General features: G+C 51.5%; 1 protein-coding gene across 1 annotated transcript; it reads left to right on the forward strand.

Annotated features, from left to right (window-relative positions):
- Positions 1-1,175: 1,175 nt before the first annotated feature.
- Positions 1,176-21,152, forward strand: LOC143691877 (hydrocephalus-inducing protein-like). The gene is made up of 16 exons (XM_077185209.1): positions 1,176-1,390; positions 2,523-2,642; positions 4,287-4,421; positions 5,842-6,041; positions 7,794-7,918; positions 9,225-9,429; positions 10,112-10,304; positions 11,386-11,485; positions 12,402-12,520; positions 13,689-13,912; positions 15,827-15,894; positions 16,861-17,093; positions 17,890-17,990; positions 19,231-19,366; positions 20,228-20,392; positions 21,126-21,152. Exons 1-16 carry the CDS (start codon positions 1,319-1,321, stop codon positions 21,150-21,152), a joined length of 2,223 nt encoding a protein of 740 aa, XP_077041324.1. The 5' UTR covers positions 1,176-1,318.
- The last annotated feature ends 695 nt before the right edge of the window (positions 21,153-21,847 follow it).

Here is a 21,847-nt window from a genome sequence, read left to right on the forward strand (position 1 = left end):
CAAGGTCCCTTAGATGAAGACATTAGGATGCCATCATTTCACAGCAGAATGTCATTGGTGACATGTAATTTTGAAATGTTCCAAACAGGTTTTCTTCTTCTTTGTATTTTTTCTTGGTTTTCAGTATTCCTAAATCCTCCCTGATTCCTTCCACACTTCTGTCTTCCCAGGCAGATTTCATGAAGAGGATAGCAATGAAAATGCATATGAAAAGGCTCTCCAAGTTTAAGTATTAAATGAAATAGTGCTTGAGTATTTTACTGTGATTTTTTTCATGCAATCTACTACTCTTCTGGAGTTTAAAGTCTTGATATATAAGGTGAAGAGAAAACAAATTCCCTGGCTCTAGGAATGTTAAGGTAACATATCTTAATTCACGGTAGGGTCTCACTAGATGAATATCTTGTAGTGAAAAGTAAACTGGTACAGAGTAATCAATTTATCTCTTCATTTTCTATGAGTTTTGGATGGTGACAAATGCAATACTCATTTTTTTAAGTTATGTATGTAATTAGAACAATTTCACACGTTTTGGTTTTCAAGAAGCTGGGATTTTGTTGTGTAACTCGTGGCAGAGTGCAGCAGTTTCAGTTTGAAACCGGGCAGAAACACAAATTAAGTGCAGAGGTTTTGGTTCGTATTTCCTGGCCAATGCACCAATGAGCGTAGTGGATCTAATGCTGCCCAAATGCCAGTACAACTACTAGAATTATTTACTCATTCTCTATTGCGAGGTAAGAACCAGGACGAGAGCAAAGCAGGCGCAGCATTACACCAGAAAATTACTCCTGCTACTTGAGTGTCCCTAAGAAGAACGAGATGCTAACTGTCAGTGCCCAGGACCTGCAGCTGGCTGCTTCCCACTTGTACTATCGCTGAACACAAACTGTTGAGACCCTGGGTTTTTCCCTTTGTGGAGGAGCAGCCCAGAGGTGGGGCCGAGGCTCTGGCGACATCGAGCGCTGCCTCCGGGCCCGGGAGCGAACCCAGCCCGCTGTGCCCGGGGACCGAGGGAGGACCAGGGCTGGAACACGGGCAGATCGAGAGGGCACCGAGGCGGGACTGAGGCCCTCCCAGCGCCGCCGCCCCGGTCCCGCCCCGGCGCTGCCCGGCCCATCCCGGCCCGGCCCCCGCTCGGTGCCGCGGTTGCCCGGTGACCGCAAACGCGGCCGCAGAGTCAGGGGCCGGCCATGCGGCATCAGTGCCCGGAGCCGGCTCTGGTTGCGCGTTCAGGCGGCGGCACTCGGCGATTCGCCAAGCGAATTGTTCGCACCACCGTGGTTTCTGTGAGCGAGTGCTGTGAGATCCTCCCTTCTCAATGGCTTCTAGATTCCCAGGAAGGACACCAACACCACGTCTTTTGTCCAGGGAAGGACTGAAGTCTGATACTGTGAGTAGCCCCTGGGGCTGTGTTAAGGCTGGAAACTGCCCTGGTGTCCCTGCTCTCCCTGCCCCTGTTGTCCAGCAGTGCTCTGAAGCTGCAGAGCCCCTCCCCAGCCCTCTGTGCCATGCTCCTGTTGCTGGGGCTGTCCTGGTGCAGTAGGGAACACTGTGGGATGTGTCAGGGACAGCCCAGCGCCTTGCCTGGCTGTGCCAGCAGAGCCAAGTGAAACCAATGTACAGCTGAAGCCCTCAGCATGGGCTTCTTTCCTTCCCCTTTGCCACAGCAATTCCTTCTGTCAGGCTGGGCACTCACCTGTGCTGCTCTGACCAAGCTGCCCTTGGGCACCTGGGCATGTGAGGGGGAGGCTCAAACTCTGCCCCAAGCCTTGAGAGCCACGGCTGGTCCCAGCCGGAAGAGCTTCCAAAGCAGCTGTTCTCTCCCAGCTCCTGGGTGGGCACAGATGCAGCCCTGCAGGCAGCACTGGAGCCAGGGCCACAAAGGTCCCTTGCTGTCTGCAGCTCACTTGACTGAAGATGCCCCACTGCTGAGGCTCTGCCAAGGACATCCCTCTGTTTTCTTCTCTCGAGGGCTCTGTCAGCCCAGACAGAGAAAACCAATGCTAAGTAACAGAGAGAGCTAAAACTTGGACACATTCCTGTGCACCTCACTCTTGGTACAGCTTCTCTTGCTTGCTTCCCTTGGACTCAGCCAGCAGTGCTATCTCCTGCCTGTGAGTTTTGAGTGTTGTGCAGGGGTGGAGTTCAGGCAGTTCTGAGAGCTCCTCCCCACTCTCTGGAAAGGTCACTGCCTCAATCCAGTGAAATGTAAGAGGAAACAAATGCCCAAAGAGCAGAAATCCCCAAACATGTCCCATCAAATCACAGACTCATGGGACAGAGCCATGTGGCTGGAGTATGTGTATTGCACTCTGTATTATTAATTTATTGGTGCTAAGTATTTCAGCAGGCAACTTCCAGGGTTTCCAGAACTGTCCTAGTGGCTGTGATCACAAATTATTCATCAGTGCCACTTGTTCAAGGAAAGCCTTTCTGAACAAGCACATCTCTGACTTTCTTCCTGGTTTATTTGTTGGTTTTTTTTGTTGTTTTTTTTTGTTGTTGTTGTTTTTGCCTTTCAGCTGCTTCCCTCTAAGTTCCAGAGGGAGAAGTTTGTCAACTCAAAGCAGGAGGCCAGCACTGGGGGGAGTTTTCTGCCCAGAATTGGCCCATGTGTCGACATGAGTGAGACTCGTCAAAAGGTAGCCTTTTCCCACTCTTTTCCTTTCTGTTTAACATGAAGTTTGAAGAGGGTGAGTGCTTGTGACAGGCTCGCCTCCAGCAAAAGACCTCAATGTCCAGGTCCTGTTGTCATTGCAAACTGCTGGGAGTGGTGGACTAGGAGTCCTGATCTGCACTAAGCCAACACAAATGACCTCTGCTGAAGCTGCTGGGCTGTGCTGGAGTGTAGCTGCCATTGCTAAAACCAGGGGGGGAAGGCTGAGGACGCAAAGGCACAAAATTGCCATTTGCCATTCTCCTGCTGAAGGAGCCACCTCTTGCTTTGGTGTGGTCACCATCAAATGCTTGGGGTCACAGCATTCCCTCCACAGTGGCAGCGTTGGCCTTTGAGGCCGAGGACCTGCAGGAATTACTTCAGATTTAGCAAAACAAATTGCATTACTGCTTTGGGCTGGAACAATGTGTTGGGACCCTGACGGGGTGTTAGATTTTGCAGGCAGCCAGATGTACAGGGGACTCACCCATGCCAAAAGAGCAGCTTGGCTTGAGCCTGCTCTAAGCTGATCAAGCAGTTCTCGATCAGCTCAGAGCAGAGGTGGGTGAGCCAGAGTTTGCCCAGTGTGTCCTGGGCACACATGCTCACCCAGAGTCTGTGCTTCACTGGGGATCAGTGTAAGGGATCTTTCATGAACTTTCCTCTCAGCAGCTGAACCTCTCCCTGCTCTCTCTCACCTCTCCAGCTGTCACCAGCTCCCCCAAAACAACTTGTTTCAGATCTCCCCATCAGATATGGTATTTCAGGACTTCATCTTGTGAATCTCAGAGGGCAGCACCTGGCCTGCTGGCTGCAGGCAGGAATGCCCAGCAGCCCAGCTTGCCTGCACAGGCAGCAAGAAGCCCTGGAGAGCCAAGATTGGCTTTGCATACTGGAACCACACTGTCACTCAGTGCTGGTCATGTTTCTCCAGGCAGAAAATGCCTTTGAAGCCCAGAGTCAATAGGCACAGCCTGTCTGTGTTTCCATCACTTTTGGCAAGCTGAATGCTCTCATGGTTTTATGATTCCTCCTTGCTGCTTTACTGCCCGTTTAAATTCTCTTTGCCATCTCCTTGTTTTAGGGATTGTCTTGCTGTGTTCCTTCTTTTGCTTTTCAGGTTTACTTTTATTCCCAGGAAAGCCACAGTGGTTTGGTCTCCTCTCTTGCTGCTCTGCCTGCATGACTCTATCTCCACAACGTCCCTACCCAAACCTCATCTGCTAGAAGGGAATTTTTTCCTTCTCCCAGGACAATTTGATGCTTTGCTTTCAGGTAGCACATTCGCCCCTGGAACATGAGAACTTCATGGCTGTGTGCAGGCAGAAGCCAGCAGGTTTTTTGGCCTTGTTGAATATGCAGATGACTTGGTTCAGGTGCTCTGTCTCCATCCTGCTGGTGCTGACCTGCTTGGCCCTTCCTTCCCACCAGGCACTGCCCTACTGGCCCTGGCCACAATGCTGGAGCCAGACAGGAGGGATTCAAGCTCAGCCTTGTGAATGATGTGCCTGTGCCTGCACAGCTGAAAGTGCCTTGGAAAAGGGGCCAGGGAGGGATGTCAGCAGGGCATGGACAGGTCTCCTCTCGTTTCCACAAGTGGCAAAATCATCATTTGATGTCTTTGCTGCAGATTGCTCGGATGGTGAAGGTCTGCATGGAGAGCTCACCTTACTTCCAGCTGGCCTGCCCCAGTGATGTGTACCACATCGTGCCACCAGGCGCCTCTGCCCCTCTACGCATCCGCTTCACCCCCGACGAGAACAAGGTGAGGCTGGAGGAGCCAAAGCACACAATGATCTCCACAGCCATTGTTTTCCCTGCACTCTGCTCCAGCCCATTGCATGCTGTGAGCTGGGCTCCAGGCCCTGGGCAGGCAGCCTGCAGCAGCCAGTCACACCTTGGCACTGCTGGCAGGCACTGCAGCCAGGCCTGACAGGCTCTGCTTCCCCTCCCTGCACATCCCTGAGCATTCCCAAGGGAAGATGCACAGGAACAGGATGAAAATGACAAAGAGATGTTGACAGATGTTCAGCCATCTCTAGGTCCAGTGGAAGGGGTTTCATTATTATGGAAAACACTCGAGGGACAAAGAGGTCAGGGAGCTTTCCTCCTTCCTGACTGCCAACAGCTTCCCTGCCTGCCCCTGGGCTGGAGCAAAGACGGTGCTTTTTCACCCCCTCTGTTCTGCAGCCTTGCAGCTGTGCTGTCCCAGAGCACAGGTGACCATGGCACAGCTGCAGGGGCAGGGCAGAGGATGTGCTGTGCCCGTGAGCCCAGCCTGGCACAGGCACACTGGGCTCTGGGTGCCCTTGGTCAGCAGGAGGTTGCTGAGCTGCAGGGGACTTGGACACCTGCCTGAAGGAGCTCGTGTAGGGCAGGTACAAGCTGCAGGCAGAGCTGTGGGCCCAGAGCCCATGGCAGTGACACTGCTGGGGCTCTGTCTTCATGCCTGTCACTGTGCTTGCTCTGTCAGCTGGCACCCATTCCGTGCCAAAGGTGCTTCTGCATGGAGGTTTGAACAGCAGTGCTGAGGCCCTGGCAAGTCTGATCTCACTGCTGGCATCTGGAGACTTGTTCATACAGAAGGGTTTAGGACATGGCATGGAAGGGAGGAAGCCTTGCAGGCAAACAAAGAGAGGCCCTTTCCAACAGCATCCTGCAACCTCTTAGCACTGTTCTTCTCCTGACTTGGTTGGAGAGGCAAAGTTAGAGGGGAGTTCTGAGCCAACTGATGTTTCTGCACCAGGCCAGAGGTGCAGGATCTCTTTGGGTGCAGCTGTTTTCTCATCTTCCTCTTGCTGCTTAGAGTCAGTTTAACACTTTGTCCTATTCTCAGACAGTGGGAATATAGAAACCTAAAGAGGAATGTGCTGTGTTCCCTAGCTCCATGTTCCTTAGAAGGAGCTTAGGAATTATTTAATATCATTAAAATTTGTGAGTGAAAATTATGGTGGCCTAGGGCAGTTCTCTGTATGACCCAAGTGACACAAGAGCTTAATGCCACTGGGATAGCTTTTGCAAAGTGCACTGGTGCCTTTAAAATGTGACATAGTAGAAAAACTCAGTGTTCATTTTAGGGTGGAATAGATAAATTGATGCCATGGATGAGTTACAGGAAATGGTTTTTCTTCTGCCATGGGGATGGCACTAAATGCCCTGTGCTGAGCCAGTTTCTTTTCCTGCAGAATTATTCCCATGAGCTCACCTGCACCACTGCAAAAGAGAAGATCGTTGTGCCACTTCGGGCCATTTTTGCCCGAGCCATCCTGGACTTCCCTGCCCAGGTGGACTTCTCCGAGTGTCCGGTCAAGCACCGCACCCAGAAGATTCTGCTGGTTCGCAATGTCGGTAACCGGACAGCTCATTACCAGCTGAGCACCCAGAGGTGAGGCAGCTCATCTGTCCCTGTGCAAAGGATATCACCTTTGGGTGAGAGCAGAGTTGGGAAAGAGCAGCAAAGGAACCAGAGCATCAGAGCTGCTGCCCTGCAGCCCTGGCTGGAAGTGAGCAGGCAAGCCCTGAAGTCACCCTCAGGAGTGTTATTCCCATCCTGCCATCTGAGGGCAGGAACATGTAACATGGGGCAGCAGTGGGAAGGGAATGGAATGGAATGGAAGGTAGTGCTGAAGTGTGGCCAGGGATTCCCTTAAATGGCAGCTTCTCTGTTCTGGTGGAATTTCTGGCAAAAGAATAAGAAGAAAATCCTGTGCCTTGCCCCCAGCAGGCACTGATCCCCCCGAGCCCCAGCAGGGACCTGCAGCAGTGCTGGCATCAGCCCCGGGGCAGATGCAGGAGCACGTGCACTGATCTGGCTCTGGGGCTGCTGAGGCCTTGTCTTTCCTCCCCTCCCTCCAAAGTCTCAGGTCCAGCACATAAACATTGCTGACCCAAGGCTTCTCCATCAGCCAGTGATGGTCTCACCAGTGGGAATGGGAACAGCTCCGCCCATCATTGCAGCAAGAGGTCCTGAATGAGCTGAACCTGAAGCAAGTGACATCAATCAAGCTCAGCTTGCCAGATGTTCTCTTTATTTCTGTGTGTGATGTAATCATCACCAAACTCCCCAGAACAGACTTTTAAATGACAGATTGACCAGCAGCAAAGCACCCAGGCCAGGAACTTTTGTTTCCTCAGTGGGGCTGGAGAAGAGCACAAAGCACATTTCCCCTGAGCTGTCCCTGAGCATCAAAGCACAGAGTCTTGTGCTTGTCAGGCAAGAGCTCTTTACCTGGTGACCAATCCTGATGGCTCCTGTTAAATCCAAAGTGCACCAACACATTTGCATTAACATTTCCAACACCTCACACAGAGTTTCTCTGCTGGGCCAAGCAACAGTTACCAACCTGGATGACAAGCCACAGTCCCAGACTGCATTGCTGGTAAACACACAGAAACCTCCTGTTCTGCTTCCTTGATGTGCTCCTGCTCATGGTGCTTCATTTAGATGGCATGGGCTCCTTCAGACTGTAAATAGCATCCTCCTTTTGGGTTTCCATGTCACTCTATTGCTCTAATCTGCATTTGCACTCTTTCAGAGTTTTGACTGCTCCTTTTCTTAGAGCAGCTTTCATTGAAATGTTGATAAAATGTGCCCTTTTTAGGCTAAATCAGGATATTTTCAAGGCAGAAGAAACCAAAGAATCACACTGCAAATTCAACTGTAACTATTCCTTGGTCTTCAAGGAAAAGTTCCTTCTCCCTGTCTGATTCCTAGGCTGTAATATCCCAGGACAGGTAGTGCCCTAACATCTGCATCTCCTGAGATGAGGTTTATAGGCAGCAGGAAAAGAGAAATTCCTGAGGCAGTCAGTGTCAAGTTCTGCATGCAGATAGCTCTGAACCCTCTCTGTGCTCTTCACAAACCATTCTCTGATGGGATTGCTGGCAGTGGGACCCTTGAGCCTCATTGCAGAGAGCGGGATGCAGAGTATGGGGGAGCTGAGGTCATTTTACGCCCAGGATCTTGTGAGGGCTGGATCTCCTCAGCAGTGGCTCAGTGGCTGTTTCTGAGCCTGTCTGTTCTGTCCTCTGCTGCCTGTGCTTGGTTTGCTCCCTGCTTGCCCAAGGGAGCTGCAGTGCAGCAGGAATCTCCTGGCCAGGTGTCCCCCCAGCCCTGATCCCTCTCTTTGTGTTGCAGTCCTTTCTCCGTGGTGCCGATCGCAGGAACTCTGGGTGCTGGGGACACCATGCGGGTGACAGTGAGATTTCACGCGCTGACCAACGGGGACCATTTTGGGTCCCTGGCAGTGTGCTGCAACCCAGGTGAGTGCTGGGCCCTGCAGGGCACAGGACAGTTCTCCACATGGCTCCCTGTTGTCCCTCCCCCTGCATTCCCTCCAGAGGTACCTCCCTGTTCAGCTTTAGCCCAAAGAAAACTGAAAACTCCTTGGTGTTCAGGGGCTTGAGAAAGTGGATCCCGTCTAAAGGGTGAAGATTTTTGATTCCTGTTTTGCTGGGAGTTGCTGAGTGGAGGAAGGAGGATCCCTGATTCTCCACTACCATGTGGCTATGCCTGGGTGAAGTTTTATTTGATTCCTGGGCCGTGCTGGATGTGAGGTCTCCATCAGACTCTCTCCAATGCAATGGATTTCTTGCACACCTCTGTCCCATATGCTGCTTCTCCACTGGCTTGTCACACATCCTTTTTCTATGTGGCCCTTACACATATATGTAGTTTCTGTCTAATAACATTTTCAGGCCCTCAAGTTCCTGTTTGGTGACAAATCAAGACCAATTTTTCCCTGTGCCCATTTCCCAGGCTGTTCATGTTGTTACAAACCTCTCACATCTATCTCCCATTTGATTTCTAGACTGAGGAATCCCATTCAGTCTTAATGTAGAAGCTGCTCTGTACTTATTAATCTTTCTATTGTCCCTTTTTTATTTAATGTGCAATGCGCCAGCTTGGTTTTTGAGATCAGAACAATAGAAAATATTTCAAGACTGATGTGGCTGTGGGTTTGGACAGGGAGATGATGATGATTTTCATGGTGTTCATTTGAGAGTGGTTTGTCATATTGCAGAGCCAGGCTGGTTGTGTTTCCTCACCTGTGTCCCCTCCTGCTGTGCGCTGTCACTTCACTTGTTCCTCTGGGCCTCCTTTTGCTGCCCACCTGCCCCCAGGCATATTTGCTGGTCAGCAACAAGGGATCCAAGGGATCCAAGGGATCAGGAGAGATGGGAGTCTCGTGGGATGCCCAGGGAGACCCTGGGCAAGGCAGGGCTGAACAGGGCTCCTCAGCCCTGTCACCTGAAGGACTTGGATGCAGAAATCCCAGTGATCTGAGTGGGTCACCAGAGCACACTGACCAATCCCACTGTCCATCCTGTCACCTTGGGGCCAAAGCTCTACAAACACACTCAGAAACAAGGGGTTTAAGGAGCTGCCCAGGACATCCTCACCACTCTACACACAGAGCTGTCAGGATGTGACAAATGGACTGATCCACAGAACTGCTCATTCAGATAAAAACTGTGACACCTTCTTTTGTGCCCTGGGATTTGTTCTGTTCCTTGTGCTTCCATCAGCCAGTGAGCTGAGCAAAGACTCCCCTTTGCTTTGTTCCAGGTGAAGAGAGTATCCACACAAAGCTCCATGGAGAAGCTGTAGATGTTGATGTTGTGTTGAGCACAAATTCCGTGGAGGCTGGCAAGACCTTCATCACCATGGCATACCAGACAACCGTGTTCCTGGAAAACAGGAGTAACATCACAGCCCACTTCCAGTGGAAGGCTTTGCCTTCTGAGGAAGATGACTATGAAGAGAAGAGGAGGTTGGTTTGGAAGATGCATTTCAGTGAGATATATGGCCCAAGACTGAAACTAACCTATGGCCTCAGGGGGGTGTTGGTGCTTTTGAATGGTTTAGGCCAAGTAAACCATGCCTGGCACTGGGGTGTGTGTCCCTGGGCTTCAGGAGCTCAGCACTCAGCATTCCAGTTCCATTTATACTCCAACCAGGAATGGCATTTTGGGAAGGAAAGGTTGGTTGCAATGACTGATTTCCTCAGGTTCTAATTGGGCTCCTGTCTCTCTAATCTTCTTCCTACATGACCTGGCAACATCTCCCCTTCCCAGGGAAGTGCTGCAGTGGGTGCTCTGTGACCTTTATCTGCATCCCCCAAGCAGCTCAGTGGGAGGAAAAGCCAGCTGAGGTGGTCGGTGGATTCTCCCTCAGTTTTGGCAGAGGCTTTGAGCCAGGAGGTTTCTCTGGAGGGATGTTGGCTTTGGAAACCTCTCCTGAGCTTGCAAGTGTGGGGTGAAACTCCCTGCTGTGCCAGTGAACAACAAGTTATCCTCTGATCCATGTGGGACCCTCGTGGCTTGGCTCAGCCTTTGCTGGGGAGCTGCTGCTGCTCCTCCCCAAGTGCTTTGCTCTCCTGCACTCCCACTTCTCTCTGCAAATCTGTGGCTTATTAAATGATCAGCTGGCCTTGTCTCTCCCTGGGGCTGCAGGCAGTGTCGTTTGCTGCACCCATTGGGTGAGGAGTGGCTGGAAAACTTCACGGAGGAGAAAGAAGTGGAGAAGGTGCAGGGCTTTTCTGAAGATCACAGTGCCCTCCTGAGAAGCAGGGTCCAGGAGAAGAAGGCAAAGGTGCAAGATGACCCCCTGCTCTTCTCCAGTGACATTTTTTTCATTGAGCCATTGGTAAGTGACACCCGAGAACCTCATTTTCTTCCTCTTCCTCCTCCCAAGCACCCTTCCCCTGGCTGCAGTCACTGGGCAGATCCTCAGCTGGCCCCATGTGCTGGCAGGGAGGATGTGGAGTTTCTGGAGCGGCTGCAGAGCTCCCTGCTCAAAGCATTTGTGCCCTGCAGGCTCAAGGCAGGGCTGGGAGCCTGACACAGCCCAGCTCTGCTGCCAGGCTGGAGCTCAAGGCCCTGTGTGCGTGTCCTTGCAGTGTCACAGGGAGCAGTTCCTGTAGGCAGGGGCTCCCCCCACACGTGGGGCTCAGCAGAGGCTGTTGGAGCACTGCCAGCTCACACACTGACCTGAAGCTTGCAATGGTTCCCTGGAAAAAGGAGGCCAAATTCAGCCCAAGGTTAATGACAGAAATGCCAATCCCCTCCTGTAACCATGCCTTGCACTATTGCTGAGTGTCCCTTCCAGTGTCATCCTTGTGTGAGCCTGGACACAAGGGTGCAAGGCTGAAATGGGCCTTTGGAGTTCTCCTGCACACAGGGACAGAAAACCTTTTCCTTTTCTGGTGATGCAAGCAAACTGCCACGTGCTCCCATCAGCCAGAGCCCTGATTCTGAGTACTGGCATTGGGAGAGATGATGAATGCCTGGTGTCTGCACAGAGCAAAATCCCTTCTCATCTTGCAGTAAAGCCCAGAATAATCCCAACCTCTGCTTTCTTTCAAAACAGCTTAACTAATATCTGTAGTTCAAGGAAGGAGATCATGTTCTCTTCTTGGTTACTCCTATGGCCCATCTAAGGCCTAGAGCCACCAGTGCACAGTGGCACTTACATCCCATGGAGCTGACAGCAGCATGATGGGACCAAGAGCTTGTGTCAGAGCAGCAGGAATATTGTGGAGAGTGGCAGCTGATCAGCTGAGCATTGAGAGCTTCCAGCGCTGTGTTGAGCTGGGTTTGGAGGCTTTCCTTGGCTGCTTGTGTTGTTCACTCATCATTGATGCTCAATCAAGGCTTACAGGCCTGTGGTTGGAAACAAGAAATGTGGAGTTTGAAGAGCAATGCTTTGCTGTCTCTTTCTGTTGTAGGAGGGAGAAATTGAGCCCAATAGTACGGCTGAAATCACGGTGACCTTCGAACCCCTGGAAGCACTGGAGTATCAAAGTGTGGCTTACTGCCATGTCTCAGGTGCAGCTCCTTTGCCCTGCTCCTGTCCCCCTCAGTGAAGCCATGGTGCAAGCCTGAGCCCACTGGGCTCCCATGGAAGTGCTGGGAAGAGTCCCTGGTCAGCAGGGCAGTGCTGGCACATCCCCCCTGGCCCTGCAGCCTCCAGGAAGTCTCCTGTGCAAGGCCAGGGCTCAGAATGCTGGGTCTGCCTTACTGATCCCAGAACAGCCCAGGCAGTGCAGGGAGAGGTTTTCATGCCACGGCTTTGCCAGCATTTCCTCAAAGGCCAGAGAGCTCCAGAGCAGAACAGCTTTAGTGAACAAGCACTAAGCCCCTGCAGGCCCCTGGCCTCCAGGATGGGTCCATTTGCCATGGATCCATCATCAGGTGGAAGGAGCTGAGTTAGAAATGTGCTCCCTGGCCCTGGATCACCTCCCAGTGCCCAGACAGCAGCAGAGCAGAGGTGGCTGAGCCCCACTGAGCACAGGGTGTTTGTAGAGGGAGCACCCTTGGCCAGCAGCTGCTTCTCTGCCTGTGTGGGAGTTGTCCCCTTGCAGCTCTCACTCTGTGGAAACAGAACACAGTGCTGAGTGTCAGAAGGGGAGCACTTGGGCAACAAAGGCCTGTGCTCCTGGCCCAGGTAGTTTGGTAATTGCCAAACTCATCATGAGCTTTTGTGCCTGCACTGAATGGATTTCAAAGCTCCTCTAGGTGCATGGGAAGGAAACCACAGAATCACAGTAGGATGAGGGTGGGGTGGACCTTAAAGATCATCTAGTGCCAAGGCCCCTGCCATGGGCAGGGACACCTCCCCCTAGACCAGGTAGCTCCAAGCATGAGTGCATCCAGCTCAGAGTCAGGGACTAGCACTGAGGCAGCCTGGAAAATCCAATGTGACAGAGGGAATGATTGTACTGCAATGGACATCTCTCCCCAGGCCATGAGAGCAGGATACCCCTGTGCCTCAGAGGGGAAGGCCAAGGACCCTTGATTGAACTCAGCTCTCCTACGCTGAACCTTGGGAAGATTTTTATCAACACCTCCTATGTCTATGAGGTGAGCAGCAGGGCTTGGGATGGATCCTGATGGCTCCTGAGGCAGCAGCAAGCCTGGTGGAGCTGTGGAATTGCTGCCAACCTGGGCAGCTGTGAGCAGGGAATATTTGATGGACTGCTCAAACCTGGGGGGTCAGAAACGTGTGTCTGTTGTTCCTGAAGCCCCAGTCCCTGCTTTTGGGCAGCCTTCCTTAGGGATCAGCTGGGAGGCTTCCTGCAAAACAACCCCTTGCCACATGAAACCAACACTGGGTCAAAAAGCTGCATGTTCAGAGGCTTTTGTGGCAGTGCCAGACACAAGGCACCTTTGGACTGGGCTCTGCAGAAGCAGCTGCAACAAACTGGCTGCCTTTGAGCTTCAGCCCACTGCAAACAGCTTCCAGTCAAGTGTCCCTGCTTATTGCTGAAGTCACAGGAAATCCATCCAGCCTCCTGGCTCAGTGCTGGCCATTGCAAAGGGCTTGGGAGTTCTCTCCCTTGCTGACCAGTCCCTCACCACACTTCAGTCTTGGTGCATCTCTGGCTCTGGAAGGAGAAAAGTGTTCCTGGGAATAAAGCAAAGGATTTTTCTATCAATTTTCTTTGCCCCTAGTAGTGTCAAGTTTGCAAAAAATTCATGAGAGAGCAACTGAAAGAGGTAGAAAATGAGGCACTACAGCATGCCAGACACTTTCAAAAGCGCGGCTGGGGAAGGGAAAGACACGCTGAGTTTTCTTACCAAAAGATGGTGCTGTCTGTACATTTTGATGCTGATGCCTCATTCTCAATGAATTGTTTCCATGGTATGGGAACAGGTGAATGAGTAGATGGTGCTGTTGGAGCTGTGCTCACTGGGGCAGCAGCAGCTCTGGGGTGATTCACTCCGCAGCTGCAATCACCCCACTCAGGGCTCTCAGGGCCAGCTCCCCATGAGCTTGGTGATGCTGAGCAGAGGTGCACTGCTCTGTGTCCATGGGATAAGCCCAGGGTGACTGCAGGTCTGTGGAGTTGCCACTGCTCTGCATGAAAACCCAAAGGCAGAACTTGTCCTGTTGTATCTTTTGACTTCTGCCATTCAGCAGCACAAAGCATCTTCTGCCTTTGCTGGGTGTTCATTGCATCATTAGACAATAACTCACAAGAAGGGAAGGTTCCACCTGTATTTCCATTTTGCTTTCTTGCTTCTGCAGGTGGAACTGATTAACAAAGGAGCTCTTGATGCTCCCTTCACCTATATCCCTTCAACCACAGAAGTGGACTTCTGCTTCACGGTTGAGCCCGAGCAGGGCATGATTGCACCAGGTGGGACCCAGACTGTTCAGATCTCCTTCCATACCACCGTGCTGGGGAGTTTTGAGGAAAAATTCCAGTTCAGTGTGGCTGGATCTCCTACACCTGTGATCCTGACCATCAGGTAAGGACTCTGGGAGCTTGGTGGGCACATCTGTAGCTGTCTCTGGGACATCCCCCACCTACCTCATTTTGGGGTTGAGCAGAGAAAAAAGGTGATGCCTGAGGTCTTAATCTCTGCTGTGATCCTGGCATTGCCTTAGTGTCAGGATGCCTCCTGCCCTGTGTGGTACCCAGGAGCTGCAATGACTCCTCCCTGCAGGGATCTCCCTCTGCCTTGGGCCATGGCAGGCAGTGGGATGGAGCAGCTCTGGGCAGCAGCTGCTCTGGGATGTCCCACCTGAACACCCAGCAAGGCCCCCAGGGCTTTGCAGATGGGCCAGCCTGGGTGATTCTGCAGCAGCAGCAGTGTTTTTAAAAACTTCCATTAATAATCCATGCCAGATGGGCAGCAGCAGCCTCAGCTCCCCTCTCATGGCCATGCTGTGGGGGACAAGCTGTGCTCCCAGCTCCTGTGCACAGAGTGCTCTGGTGCCTCCTTTGCACAGCCAGCAAAGGGCTGATGTGGGAGTCAGGAACTGTGCAGCAGGAACTGTGCCAAGGACTGGGGCACCATCCCATGGGCTGGTGCCATGGCAGGAGACAATCCTGGCCCAGCCAAAGGGAGAAGGGCTGATCATAGGGGAGGCAGAGCTCAGTCCTCAGCACCACAGCAGTGTGAGGCCTTGTCCCTGCCAGCCTGAGCCATGTGCTGCTAGGATAATGGAGTGGAAGCAGGAGAGCTGATGCTGGCTGCTCTGCAGCTTTGGAGCTGGGCTCCTGCTGTTGGGGGGCACTGGCTCAAGGCAGTAAAGAAATGAAAGCAGTCTGCACTTGATTGTACCAATAAGATAAGGGCGATGGATAAAAAGGAACAAGGAAGTTATTATTTGGCAAGAGAAAAGTGGTGAGTAGGTCTGCCCATAGTGGAGAAACAATTATGCTAGCTTTGTTTTTGGAGGAAAAGTGCTGCTTTTTTAGTTTGGAAATCAAGAGGGAACCTTTCACCATCAAATAATTGATTCTCCTCTGTCCCTCCCCCAAACTGGTCATGGGGTGTTTCTGCATAAGCAGCTTTCTCCTTGAGCAAGGGCAGGTGTCTCTTGTTGAGATGTGCAGAGCAGAGCCAGGTGCAGTCCTGTGAGTGCAACAGAAGGCACAGTTCACTGGTCCTTGATTTTGAACCAAAAGGCAGAGTGGGCATTGATTGGCATCAATCATGAAATCAACTGGTGAGTGTTGTGCAGCTTCAAGTGCTGATTTCAGTGGATGTTGGTGACTTTTGGAGTGTGTCTGCTGAGTTCAAGGCCAGGTGAGGTGCTGTGCTAGATTCAGGACAGCCTGGTTTGGTTGTTGAAGCTCTTGCTCTTGTCTATGCCAGCTGGGGCACTGCTGACAAACCATTCCTTTCCTCTAGGATTCACCTGTCCCCTGGGTAGAACTGTTGCTGCTCTTTTCAGAGGATGTTTGGGGCTCCCCTGGATTCATGTCTCAGAACTGTGTCTGTAATGACTGTGTGGGTCAAACTCTCCTGAGAAAGCTCCTCCATGGGAACAGCAGTTCCAGCTAAGAAGGAGCAAAGCAGGGAACCTGTGGCTGGAAAGGCTGGTTACAGAAGTTTGTGGGGACACCTTGATGTCCATCCCATTGCAGCTGGGGAAACTGAGGCACGGAGCCATGTCTGGGTGTGTGTTCAGGGTCCTTCATGGGACCCCCAGCATCCCAGGGGCTTTTCCTGCCTACCCATCAGTGGCTGTTGGCTGCTGGCCACTTGGCTTGAGCTGCCTCCTGTGCACAGGGCCCTGTGCTGAGCACACGGTGCTGTGTTGGTTGGAAACCCAGGGTGCCCTGAGCCCAGGTTTTGTGCCCCGAGCCACGACAGCCGGACCTTTGCAATGCCTTTAACCGAGCCCTTTCCTGCTCTGTCCTCGGCCTCCAGGGGCATCGTCACTGGACCGAATTTACACTTCGACCTCCCTGAGCTCGACTTCGGGGACATCTCCTTTGGTGAGTGTTGCCTGGGCTGGGACACAGCGTCAGGGATCTGTGCCTTCCAACAGAAAAGCATCCCTCACTCCTGGTCTGCCCCAGCAGCCTCTTCAGGCTGTGAACTGCAGGGCTGCTGCTGCTGCTGCTGCCTCAGGGGGCATTTTGCCATTGTGAGATCAAATATAGAACCAAGGAATAGAAAGGCAGTATTTTCCAGTGTCTCTGTCCTGCTTTAAAAGACAGATCCCCACCATGTGTGGCGGTATCTCTGGCTTTGCAGGATGGAAAGCAAATCTCAGAGCCAAAGTGGGGATCCCCTTGCAGGCACAATCACAGTGAGCAGCATGGCTGTGATGTCCCTGTTTGTTGGGTGAGGTGGGACATGGTTCCTAATTGCTAATCTCAAACCAAGGCTGGGGTTTGCCCCCAGTTGAGTGGACTCTGAGCTGTCACGTGCTCAGTCTGTTTGGCCCAAACCAAGAGATGCTTTAAGGGTCCTGCAGAGAGAAACTGCATTAAGGTGCATCACATTCTAGTTCCTGATTCCATCCTCATTTTCTTTTGCTGTAGCTTCTTCTCAATGACAACTCACTGTTTGTGTATCGTGAAAACAGTGGGAATGTTGGCAGACTTACCAGGGAATTTTACAGCTTGAATTTTCAGAGTAAATGCTGGGTCTGGGTGCACACTCATCACTGAGAGATAACTGGTGATGGTTTGGGGCAGGGGAGGGAGCTCCTCCCCATCCCAAAGAGAGAAGCTTGCAGTGTTCAGCAGGGCTAGGAGTGGGCATTTTCAAGGCTGCAGTCTGGAATCAGTGTCAAAGGGAACTCAGTGACGATTAATTCCTCATGCAGCTTCTCGGTGAGCTGTAGTTCACAAAATAAAGAGCTAAACTCCAATCTCACTTTTATCCTGGCAGGATAATCCCACCAGGATCATGCCATAATGGGTGCCTAAATGGATATTTGTGTCCTTTCCTAGGCTTTCCCTATACCCAGAGATGTCGCCTCACCAACTGCTCCGTGGTGCCCGTGACGTTCAAGCTCCGCATGTCGGACGATGGCACGCAGCCGGCTGTTGACAGCCTTGATCAAATACACAAAGAAGGTGACCCATCCTGGAGGAAGGGAATTCATTTCTATGTGGAGCCAAGGGAGTTCACAATGAATCCCAGCCAAGGAACCATCCTCCCCCAGGGACACCAGGACATTGAGGTATGGGAAGAATCCAGCCATAGATGCTTCAGCACCAGGGCTGAAGCTTCACTGGAGTGTGGGAGGGCTTTAGCTCTGGTGCCAGCTTTGAGCATCCTGGGAGTGAGAGATCTGCACTGCTGGGAGGCCTCTGCTAGCTGGCTTACCCGGGATGTTCCTCAAGGAGCACTGGTTTGTTTCCAAAATCCTACACTGAGATCAATACCATATGGTCAAGTCCTGAAGCCATTCTTGTGTTTTTGAGAGCAATTTCTTTGATTGCAAGTGGGCAGAGCAAGGATGAAGGCAGAAGGTGGTTGTTAGAGAGATGTCATTGTATAAAGCAGTTAACTTTTCTTCTTGGTCTCATTTCTCCTCTCCTGGGGAGCAGAAAAATTTGTGTTCACTGCAGGGATCTCCAGTAGAGACAAAACACTCTGCAGCCATGAACTGCCCAGCACCTGCTGGGCCACACTTTGCCCTCAGCCTTCTGCTGTAAAGCTGAACTCAGTCTGTTCAAGTCAGATTTCCTCTGCATTTATGTCATTGTAGTCAGATGAGAAATTGGCCCCTTAATTTGAATACAGTGGTGTGTAGAGCTTTAGTCTAATGTTTTAATGAAGCTGACCTATGCTGTGATAGCAAGGTGTGTTCAACAAATCTGGTATTGCCAGAAGGCTTTTGTTACTCTGAGACTGTGCTCTACACATGGACCAGCAGAAGAATTAAAGCCAAATCCTTCCTCAAGAACTGGAGGATGTCACATGTGGGTAATGAGCTTTTGTAAGGAAGAATTTACTGTTCTTTTTTCTACCAGGTGACCCTGTGTTCCAACACTGTGATGAGATTCAAACGGAGGTTGCTGGTGGACCTGGAGGGTATTGCTAAGGAAGTGGCATCAGTGGTCATCAAGGCCAGGTACCAGCCCTTCCTGGCCTCCCCCAGGCACTGCCTTGCACAGGCTTTGCTGGCTGCAGCTGCCAAGGAGAAGAGCTGCTTAATGGCCTCATGTTGTGCCAGCTGGACATGAGAACAGCAGTGCTTGGACAGCAGCCTGTGGTGAAAAGCCCCTGCTCACAGCCCAGCACGGTCCTGGGCCCTTTTCTAAAGGGACCAGCAATGATATCATTGATTGGCCTGGGTTTTGGTGCTTGAGGTGGAACAAATTTCCCGAGGGCCTCCTCTCCTTCCTGCAAGAGATGGAGTTGTGCTGGTTGTGACCACCCTGCACTGGTTTGGGACACACCAGGCAGCCTGCTGAGAGTCAGGGTCTGGTTCTGTCCATGAGGGCACATGACAGGGGAAAGTGGCTCCCAGCAAGAGTGGGGAGGGCAAGGTCTTATGAGGGGAAAGCAGCCTTGATGTGGCAGGTCAGCTCCAGTTTTTCTCCTTCCCTGTGTTTCCCATTTTGAGCTTTAATGTTCTCAGACTTAAACCAAAAGTCGTTCTTGCTGCAGCAGAATTCCACCCTGCTGTGCTGCTGTGGGTGTCAGTGTGATGCCAGAGGGATGCAGCTCCCTGGTGCTGTTCCCTCTCCCAGGCAGAGCCATCCAGGCAGTGCCTGGGCTGCCATTTTGTCAAGCAAATGGAGCTGGGGCCAGTCAGTGCCTGGAGCTGTGCAGTGAAGGAGCCAGGGAGCTGCAGGGCCTGGGAGGGGGTGGCTGATCAGCCACTCTGTGGGGCAGCTGCTGTCTTGTGCCCTCCAAGGCTGGGGCCAGCAGCTGAGTTCTCAGGCAGGGCAACAGCACCATGGGAGAGAAGGGAGTCATTTTTATGAGACACTAGGGTTGTGTGTTCCTTGAGCCTTAGTGAGCACTGATCCTTGTTGGGATGGCTCCCCCAGAGCTCGTGGCTCACTGGGACTGTTCCAGGAGTCCTGTCAAGCCTTCTAGGGTAAAGGAGGGGCTGAGGCAGCTGTGGCACAAAGTGCTCTGCCTGGGGTACTTGGCAGCCTCTGGGTGCTGCCTCTCAGGGTTTGCCCCTCCTTGACAAGACGTGTTGGAGTGGGAAGAAGTAGAAGGCAATTTATCACTGTAGGGCTGTTCAATGCCCATTTGACAGTGACCAACGTGTTCTGCTCCATTTCACAATCTTTGGGGGTAAATGTTCTCCATTCTCTCAGTATCTCTGATTCCCTTGGGGTCATCTCTTTGCCCAGATGTCTTGTTCCAGAGCTGCGTGTGTACCCCCAAATCCTTCTGTACCACGAGTGCCACCTGAAAGTGCCATACGAGAGGAAGCTCGTCATCAGGAACCTCAGCAACCTTCCTGGCTGCTATGGGCTTATTCCCCAGGTTTGGCATCACGTCCACCTCCTCCTGTCAAATATTATTGGGGAGACTATTAGTGGAAAAAAGGGTTTGGATAAGACCTTGCTGGTTTCTATTTAGTCTTAAAGATCTGCTGAGAAAAGGATCCTCCCTGAATGTAAACCTTAGGATGCAGTTTAACCTCCTGAGGAAACAGTTTATGTTCTAGTCTAGTCTTCAGGGTGTTTTCTTGTGGGAGATCTTAGAGGTTTGTATTGCACTAAATAGTTTATTTAGTTGTTTTTTGCACTGGGTGCTTGGTACATGGTCTGTCCAATTTCCCTTTTCCCCACAAAAGCCCCAGTGGTAATGGTTTGTGCCTGGTTTATTCCTTCTCTCACCCCTCCCTCACTTGTATCCCATAGGCTGTGGACCCCTTCCTTTGCCCCCATTCCTGTAAGCTTAAATCTCCTGGCAGGAGACCCCAGTCTCTTTTCCTGGGACGTTGCCTGAATCCTGAGGTGACTCCTATCCAGGAATAAAAATAAGGCTTTGGTCCCGAGAGGAGAGCACCTCTGTCTTCTGCTTTTGTGCTTGTAAAGGCTGCAAGGGGCCAGGGTCCAGAGCTAGTGGGACGGGACCCAAAGGGCCCCAGGAGAAAACCAGCCATTTACACTTAGAGGGTTGTGAAAAGCTGCTGCATCCACAGACACCAGTGCCTGTGCTGGCAGCCTCCTTGCAGGATCCCCTGGGAGTGCTAAGCCTACAATTCTTGCAGCTTGTTTGTGCCTTTACCTTTGTCCTGGGGAGTTTTAAACGTCTAAGTTGCTGTTGCAGTGGATGTTAAGGAGTCTAAAGTTTCTTCAGAGGTCCCTCTGAAGTTGCATTTCATTCTGTCCCTTCCAGCAACGCAAGGACGACTCTCCCGTGCTCTACTCCAGCCCCAAGCCCTGTGGGATTGTGCAGCCTTACGGCACTGCAGAGATCCCAGTTATCATCGAAGTGCAGACGCTGGGCGAGCATCGCACCAAGGCTCTCGTCGGCGTGTTCGGGGATGAGAGAAACCCACGGGTGAGTGCAAGGGGAGATGTGAGCCTGTGTGCAACTGCTCCTGGCAGGGTGCACAGGGACAGGGATTCTTCCAGGGAAAACAGGCACAGGCTGCTGGGGAGAAGGACAGCAGGGATGGGTGGCACAAGCAGCCCATGCCTCATAGGTGGGGATCTCAGTGTCTGACGCAGAAGGTAGTTCATCTAAGCTGGAATTGAGGGGAGTTTTAGTTAATTAAGCTTTAAAATGCTGTTAACTTTGGAAACATCTGTTTTCAAATGTCATCTCTCTGAGCACAAAAGAAGATGTCAGAAGACTTCTGGGAACCTTGAGCTTTGTGTAAAAGAAAGGAAAGCTGGCATTTGAAGACTGGTTGCAAGGATTTAAACTTAGATTAAAACATAATGAAATGATGATGCCAAATTCCCTGGACGGCACCAAACATCTGAACCTGGGCCATTGTGGCACTGCATATAAATCAGTGAACAGGAAGGACGGGCAATGCAGGCTGTGCCAGGGAGCTTGAAGTTTGACAAAACAGTTGCTTTCAACTATCAGGCTGCTTACCTTAAAAAGGAGGGTTTCTCCCTGCCAGAATAACCAGTTGTTTAACTGTCAGCCTGGTCTTAACTAGAGATTTCTTGCAAAGCTTTTACCTTTGGGCCAATAATTTGTAGTTTGAAAGGTTCTCTTACCTTAATCCTTTTAAATTTGGAGGTGAACATGTAATTTTCTTTTCCTTTTTTCCCAAAAGCCCAGCATTTCAGCTGGAGTGTGGTAGCTGTCCCTAAAGCAATAACTTGAGCAGGGTTGAGCTGTTTAAGCTTTTTTAGGTTTCCCTGTTGTGGTTTGTTTTGAGTGGTTTTTAATCTTTCTTGCCTGCTTCCTGGAACAGGGAGTAGAATTACGGAGCTCTGGACGGCTGGCAGAAATCTACCCAAGTCCAACTGTGTTAGAGTTTGGCAAGATCCCAGCTCTACAGCCTGCTTCACAAAGCTTTACCCTCTTCAGTGAATGTCTTGTCCCTGTAGACTTCAGCATAGAAATGGTAAGTATCTGTGGGGCTGTTTTCCAGGGAAATGGACTGGTCAGTAGCAGCCATGACTTGGCTTTTAAAAGCAAGATTTCCATATTGCCCTGTGTGAGAGGAGGCAAGATACTCCAATATTCCCTCTGAGCGAGGCAAGAGGAACCTGGCTCTGGAGTGGTTTTAGCTGGGGCACCCCTCAGTGAGGTCAGGTGCAGAGATGTTGGAGCAGCAATTAATCTGGGTTGCGTTGACAAGTTCTCCCTTAATTTTATCTTTTGTCTTTAGCTGTGTGTGTCACATTTTGGAGCTCCGAGATCAAGAGAAACCTGTGGTCCTTTGCTCCCCAGAGCATGGATTTCACTGTGGTTTCCCTGTCCCATCTACATTTGCTTTGTGCCAAACTGCTGTTAATAGTAGAGAGCAGGGTGTCTGAGGTGTGTCCTCAG

Source organism: Agelaius phoeniceus, chromosome 12 (assembly GCF_051311805.1).
Source record: "Agelaius phoeniceus isolate bAgePho1 chromosome 12, bAgePho1.hap1, whole genome shotgun sequence".
NCBI classification, from domain to species: Eukaryota; Metazoa; Chordata; class Aves; order Passeriformes; family Icteridae; genus Agelaius; species Agelaius phoeniceus.